Source organism: Coccinella septempunctata, chromosome 7 (assembly GCF_907165205.1).
Source record: "Coccinella septempunctata chromosome 7, icCocSept1.1, whole genome shotgun sequence".
Lineage (NCBI taxonomy): Eukaryota > Metazoa > Arthropoda > Insecta > Coleoptera > Coccinellidae > Coccinella > Coccinella septempunctata.
Window position 1 is genome coordinate 18,986,404 of NC_058195.1, and position 6,865 is coordinate 18,993,268.

At 36.2% G+C, this 6,865-nt stretch overlaps 1 protein-coding gene across 5 annotated transcripts in view; it reads left to right on the forward strand.

Annotated features, from left to right (window-relative positions):
- The window catches only part of LOC123317414 (prominin-like protein), a 30,791-nt gene extending 27,575 nt beyond the window's left edge, over positions 1–3,216 (forward strand). For 4 of the 5 annotated variants that reach the window (XM_044903932.1, XM_044903936.1, XM_044903933.1 and 1 more), the window contains one exon: positions 1,880–3,216. In XM_044903932.1, the coding sequence (XP_044759867.1) occupies positions 1,880–1,913 (34 nt within the window). In that variant the 3' untranslated portion in view covers positions 1,914–3,216. The remainder of the gene's footprint in view (positions 1–1,879) is intronic. The other variant, XM_044903935.1, reaches the window with a different exon arrangement.
- The last annotated feature ends 3,649 nt before the right edge of the window (positions 3,217–6,865 follow it).

A 6,865-nucleotide genomic window follows, 5' to 3' on the forward strand; every position in this document is an offset into this window, starting at 1 on the left:
TTTTCATTAGAAAAACCACAACTTAATGTTATAGCTCAGCAAATAAACCTGTAGGAAAAATCATATTACGCCAAAGGACTGCTATAAAAAAAGTGTCTGAATAATAAGGATAAATTCAGATGCATACCACCTGACGATATGAATATCAACAAGTGTTACGATCTGAATTGAACTAGCCAATTTGCCATTGTCAAGGCCCCAAATGGAGTACGCTCCACCGAAGAAAACCAGATGCTGACCATGGTTTCGGCCTCATTTGGCCTCGTCAGAGCAACATAGCGTTTTTCCACGGTAGATAACGTTTGGAATTGAATAAAGTTCCATCAATTCCAAACGTTCTCCACCGTGGAAAAATGCTATGTTGCTCTGACGAGGCCAAATGAGGCCGAAACCATGCTCAGCATCTGGTTTTCTTCAGTGGAGCGTACTCCATTTGGGGCCTTGACGATGGCAAATTGGCTAGTTCAATTCAGATCGTAACACTGATATTCATATCGTCGGGTGGTATGCATCTGAATTTATCCTTATTATTGTATTCATCGCCTTTAGGCGTGATCCTTCTTTTTTGTCTAAGTAATGTTTTCATTTCAACATCCTAGCTAGCACAAACAGAAACGGAAATAATGACCAAAGTTAAAATGGCCCAAACTTAAATTTTGGACTATTAACAAGCGTCGGCTCTTGCGGAGTTTAAAGGCGCTTGTTATGCGCTTCCTTTTCGGAAAAATATTTTGTCGTGGGGAAAATTTCTGTGCGTTTGTAACGCTTTGTTGGAGAGACGCTAAAATTACAATTTGGAGGATACCGAGTTCAATTTCGTCAGGATTCATCTTATCCTCGGTGTTAAGAAGCCTTCTGATTTAGGTCAAAATCGGAAAAACGGTCTTTGAGTTATTCGAATTTTTTCGAAAAAATATTGTTGTCGACACGCTACAGTTCACAATCTTTCACCTGTCGACTTGAAATTTTGCACATTGGTGCTCACCTGGGCCATGACGAGGTCGCTAGATTTTTCGTCAGAACCGATCCAGTCGTTTTCGATTTTTTTGGAATTTGTCGGAATTTCGGGCTCCTTTCAGAAATCTGTTGCTAGTCAGCTATGAGGATTTTTCGAACTAATTGCATTTCACGTTATAAGAGCAGTAATTTGGGAGCTTATCGTCGACGAAAAACTCGATATTTCTTTTATAGATATATTCACATCAGAAGATGCTCTATTGAGTAGATTTCTTTCTATTACATTACTCTACAGTGCGCTGCCTGGTGTTAATTTTTGTAATCAAATCAATATCTATAGCCCGTTTGCAACAGCCGAGAATTCTGTGGAGAATTCTCTACAAAATTCTCGCAAGAAAAATGCAGAGATTATTTTGTATGCAACTGGACAGAGAATTCTACCGAAAGTGCGTATGTAACGTTAAATAATTCACGGCGCATGAATTTTCGAGTAAATTCTCTAGAGAATTCTCGGCTGTTGCAAACGGTCTTATGAACGGAAAAGGTTTTTGGTGTCCTGATAAGAGTTTTTATGAACTCATGAATCAATCACCTTGTTTCTGTGTATTAAATTTACCGATTTTGTTATTCCCTTCCGAGGTAAAATATACTTTTAATCTTATTTATTCAACTTTGTGGATATCTTGGTCGACTGGCCGACGAGTGCTATCTCTTTCTCATGCGTTGTGAATCCTATATTTATAACGTTATTTATCGAATCGGTATTGACGAGCTTATTTTTGAGTCCACGAGGTTCTTCAGATCATCACCTAATCCTAGAAGCCTTAGTACCATCGCAACCTTAGAAAAATCGAGCTTTTTAGGCTTTGGGAGTTGTTATGGCAATAATTTGAATTTTCTGAATTTTGAATTTTTCCTTTAGGTGTCCCCCGTCTGCTCCCAGCGCGCTGGAGTGATAAATCCATGTCATACAAGAAAACTGCTCAAGAAATATGTTAGTTTGGTCAAGCTTAGCAAATGAGAGCAAAATTTCAAAATTGACAACTGTTCATCCAAAGACATTTGAGATTCTAAGTTTTATGAATTAAGTTAGTGTTTTACCACAGTTTGAACTTCGAGGTAGATAATAAATTTAAAGGGAGAGGAAAACATGTCGAATTTTCAAACGAAATTATTTGTAGAATTGAAGCATTCTGTTGTTTACAATTGCTCAAGACGATGCTGGATTTAGTGGTCGAGCCATTCGTTGTGTTTCTAGTCAATCCACTCATTTCTTTCGGCTCATGAGAGGTTGAAAAATTTTGAATGCTCGGAAAAGGAGGTTCATTTGAATATCGAAATGTATGCGTATCCCCCTTTTCCAGTCCGATTTGATCGAATAGGCTTATAGAAAGTACGTTTTACTCTTTATCTTTTTAGGGAACAACCATAGGTCACCGGCTAGAACAGTGGATCTTAAAAGTTAGACTGATTAAGCTCCTTTACACCTATAGGTACATCACGATATATCCACCTGTTTAAATTTGTTGTTGATATATTCCCAAAAAAACTATTGTCTTAGTATAGAACGGTGGACCTATAGCATAAATGTTTACCTCAAATGTGAGTGATCATTTTTAACAATTCGCGCTCAGAGAATCAAAATCATCAACTTCGTTTTTATGTGATAAACACTGCCCATGCCCTTTCTCGATTTCAATTAAATTTGAACCTTCCAGAAAGGTGTGAGATATATCATTCGTTTGCCATTTCTTATTGAATATATTATATATTTTTAACTCTTGTATATTACTCGTGTCGATTTAGGTTGATTTAATAGGATAATTTTTTTATGTAATATTTAGAAAATTATATGTTGAGGGAACACAAGGCCTCGGAGAAGTTATTCAAACGGTTGGCCATGGAACTGATTGATAGATTTTTATACTTGTTCGATTCAGGTATTCCTTTGTCTTGCTCAGAGATTGGAATAAATATTTAACAAACCGTTCGAAAAAATTTGGGGGACGAATCAGACTGAAAAAAAAACTTTTAGTATTTTATTTGCTATGTTTAGTTTAGTTTTGTGCAATATGTTCACGTCACACGAAATTAGGAAGCACAATTATGTGACCATATTTTTGAGATGTTAATTTTTCTGGTTACTGTGAAGCATGGATAGATATTCCCATTTTGAACAAATAAACATTGTATAAGGACTATTTTATTTCATGTAGTATGTAATAAGCCTTCGTATTATCCAATAAATTCTTCTTTATTTTTTGGATTTTCTTGCTACACCTGTTTGATTCTCCATTGTTTCCCCGAAATCAATTTTCAATATTTTCCTCCCAAATAATCAAATTCAGCCAAGTGAAGCCATAATAATTTGTAGTTCTTTATCTCATTCGTAGTGACCGCCACACGAAGACAGATAATCACGAAAAAATCATTCATTGGCCATTGGACATCTATCTGAATAGTCAAGCTAAGCCGCATTATATCATCATTGGTTGAACTGTATGGCTGCGTTTACGCAAAAATGATTCGGGCAAAAATAACTCGCTTCGAGTGAAATTTCGCACTTCCCAAATCAAAGCGCAATTCAGAGGAAAAACTTTAGCGAGTGAAGCCAGCCGCCTTCGGTTTTGTTTCCGTAGTTAGTTTGGAGCACAGATTACAGAGTAGGTAGTAAGTAGGGTGGATTGGAGACTGTGCACCACAGGACCATCATAGACAACCTACATTACGAAATCCGATGAGCGAAACCCTTTGATGCGCGAACAAGAACCGACAGACCTCCGGCTCACAGCGGAGGCGTCTACACTAAGGAAATTTCGCTAATGTAAACGCAGCTTGAGAAATGCGAGTTGCAGAGACATACTTTTCAAACTTAAAGTTATAATGCTATTTTGAATGAGTTCCTGTTATGTTGATGAAATTTTATCCTTCCAATTAAAAAACTTTCTTTCAGGAAGTATGAAAAAATACCGAAACATTTCGCAAGCTACAGGTGTAAGTTATATTTATTTGAGCAGCATGCATTAAAAATATAAATATAAAAATATACTGTTATGTGTGTTTACCAGGAATACATTTAATAATATTTAATTCTACTTCTAAATAATGAATATGATGATAATATTCTTCAAGAAAATTTCAGTCAATGGGAGATTTAATACTAAGTGCTATAAGAGAAAAATAATTTTGGTTCACTGTTAGTGATCTGACATGCCAACGATGAATTTACCTACATATACAGGGTCTTTCACGAGGAACCTCACCCATATTTATACGGGAAACTACTGAACGTATTTTCATGAAATTCAGCACTTATAAGTATTTCACGATGCTGATGAAAACTAAAATATTTTCAAGGCTTGAGCACCTCCGGTTTTTCCGGAAATGATGTCAACTTCCGTTTTTCAAATTAGAACACCATTTTTTTATTGCAGAAATAGATTCCTTAGAAAATTTCAAGTTATTTTGATGTAACATTTTTCAGTTTTGGTTGGAAAATTCTCTCTGAGCGGGAAAATTCGAAAAAAAAATCGAAAATAGAGCTCCGCTGAAACAAGAATAACTTCGAGGTTTTTGGATGGACAATTTTCATTTTTGGGATTTTTCAAGATGTAAGATTGATGTATCCACTTTGAAAATCGAAATCGCGATTCATGATACAGGGGGTGAAAAAATCGCTTTCAAAGTTAGGGATGACAAAATCGTAAAAAATCAATTTTTTCAAATTAATGTGAGTGTATGCATCACACCCTTGCCCTAAAGTGGATATTTTCTGAGTTATTCACAAAAAACTGTTTTTCGTCTTGAATTTTCAGCTATTTCTTTTCCCTTCACGCCAAAAAGATGAAATTTTCAGGAACTGTTACTTAAACCATGTTTTAGATTTTACTACCCTAATATGCAAGAGAAAAAAGTTACAGGTTGTTCCTAAATAGATGGCGAATTTTGATTCGAATTTGTATCGGAAACCTCTTTATTTCAACTAATCGGCCATCGGTTTTCTCTCCAGTGATAAATAAATAATTCCTTATGAACCATATGCAAAAACTTACCGTGTTTTACATTCTTTTTTTTTAATGATAGATATCATTAATTACATCTGCCAAATTCCTCTTTATTCAGTAGCATTTTGTGTTTACTATTAATTTGGTGATAATTCGTATTAAGTTATAAAATCGATCACTATGCCTAATTTTACCAATGAAGATTATTTTTAAATCTCATTCTACTTCATGGAGAATGTAATAAAGTTGTAGATAGAACGATTCGACTGTTCATTGAGAGGTTTCCTGACCGACCCAGACCAACGAGAGATACCATTAACAGAACCATGACAAACTTGAGAATGGTCAGTGGCAAAAAGACGCCAGAGAGGAAATTTGGACACCTTCAAAATGGTAAGAAACTACAAAAGAATACTGGGAGGGAATTATAAGAATTATAATGCCGAAAAAGTTGATTTAGCGGTTAGAAACGTTAAAATACGGAAGTGTGTGGTCTACAATTTTAAAAATATCCAAATGTGTTGTTTTATTCAAAATTTGCATTGAAAACCTCTGAAATATGCTCATTTTAGTAGTTTGGTGTCCGAATTTATTACTTCAATTTATGTTCTTCCGAAGCTACCCCACTTGACAGTACATATATATCCATAGATTAACTTAAGAATATAGATGAGCCACTCTACAGTGACTCTAACGAGACAGTGGCGACAATTGTGGTCTCCTTTTTCATCGTTTTATCAGGAATATGGCGGATTTGGTCACGTGACGTGACGTGAGCCAATCCGCATTCCGAATTAAAGATCATAGCATTGAAATCTGTGCTTCTAAGTAATTATTATTATGACTTTAGCCTTGCGGCTTTCACACTCCTCTCCAGAGGAAAATTCACTTATCCCAGATATCTCAGATATCAAAAGGATTAAGCTCTGTTGGAGCCCTTTCCAGGTTTTCGGGCTCGTGGTGGTGGTCGGGTCCAGGTCGCTCCTCGGCTCCCTGCTGTAGGTTGGATTCCTGCTCCACCCGCACTTCTTGTCGGATCAGACGGTGTTCCTCTGCATTCCCCATGTACTTGCGTACAGTTCTCGCCGTTCCGAGCAGTACCGCCTTCTGCATGACTCTATAGATATTTCCGTCCAACTGAAGTTTCCTCAAGTTCTCTAGTAGATTCTTCGGCATCAGGCCTGCAGATGAAATGACAATATATGCTCTTTCCTGTTTTGGTTGATAAGTATGGTGAATTATATTATTATTCCTCATATGCATGGTGACTAAGTTTTCTATAATCTTCAACAGTTTGGCAATTCACTTTCACAGTATTGTCTGCTAATGTTTTTGGTGAACTTATCCATTTGAAGAATTCCACTTATGTTGGAGATCATCTCGGGGTAATTATTAACTCCATAAACAAAAATTGGTGGAGGGCGAGGAACCTTGGTGATTGGTTCATCTGCTTTATTACTACCTTCATTTTCTTCATTCAGACTACTGAACCTATTATTTGTTGGGATTTCATAGTATTTCGAATTATTTATTTTCCTTTTCTTCGCTGGTCGTATTACACATTGCCATCTTTGTTGTTTATTGGTTGATTTATTTATTTCGCTTACGCTGAATCCTGCGAATTCTTCTTCACTTGATGAGGACATTTCGCAGTCGCTAGGTATATTTGAACCATCCTGTACATTTCCAGTCGACAGGGAATTTGTGGCATCTGGTGTCGAACTCATAATTTATTTAATTTTATCTCACGCTATCTGCGATTATCAGTTCCATCCACCATCTGGACTGATAAGGGATCACTTTATTCCTTGATTTTGATTCGATTTTCGTGGACAATTAGTGAAAATATCTCCAATTATCGCGATTATAAATCCTTTTCTAGGGCGATTTTCGAATAATTCTTA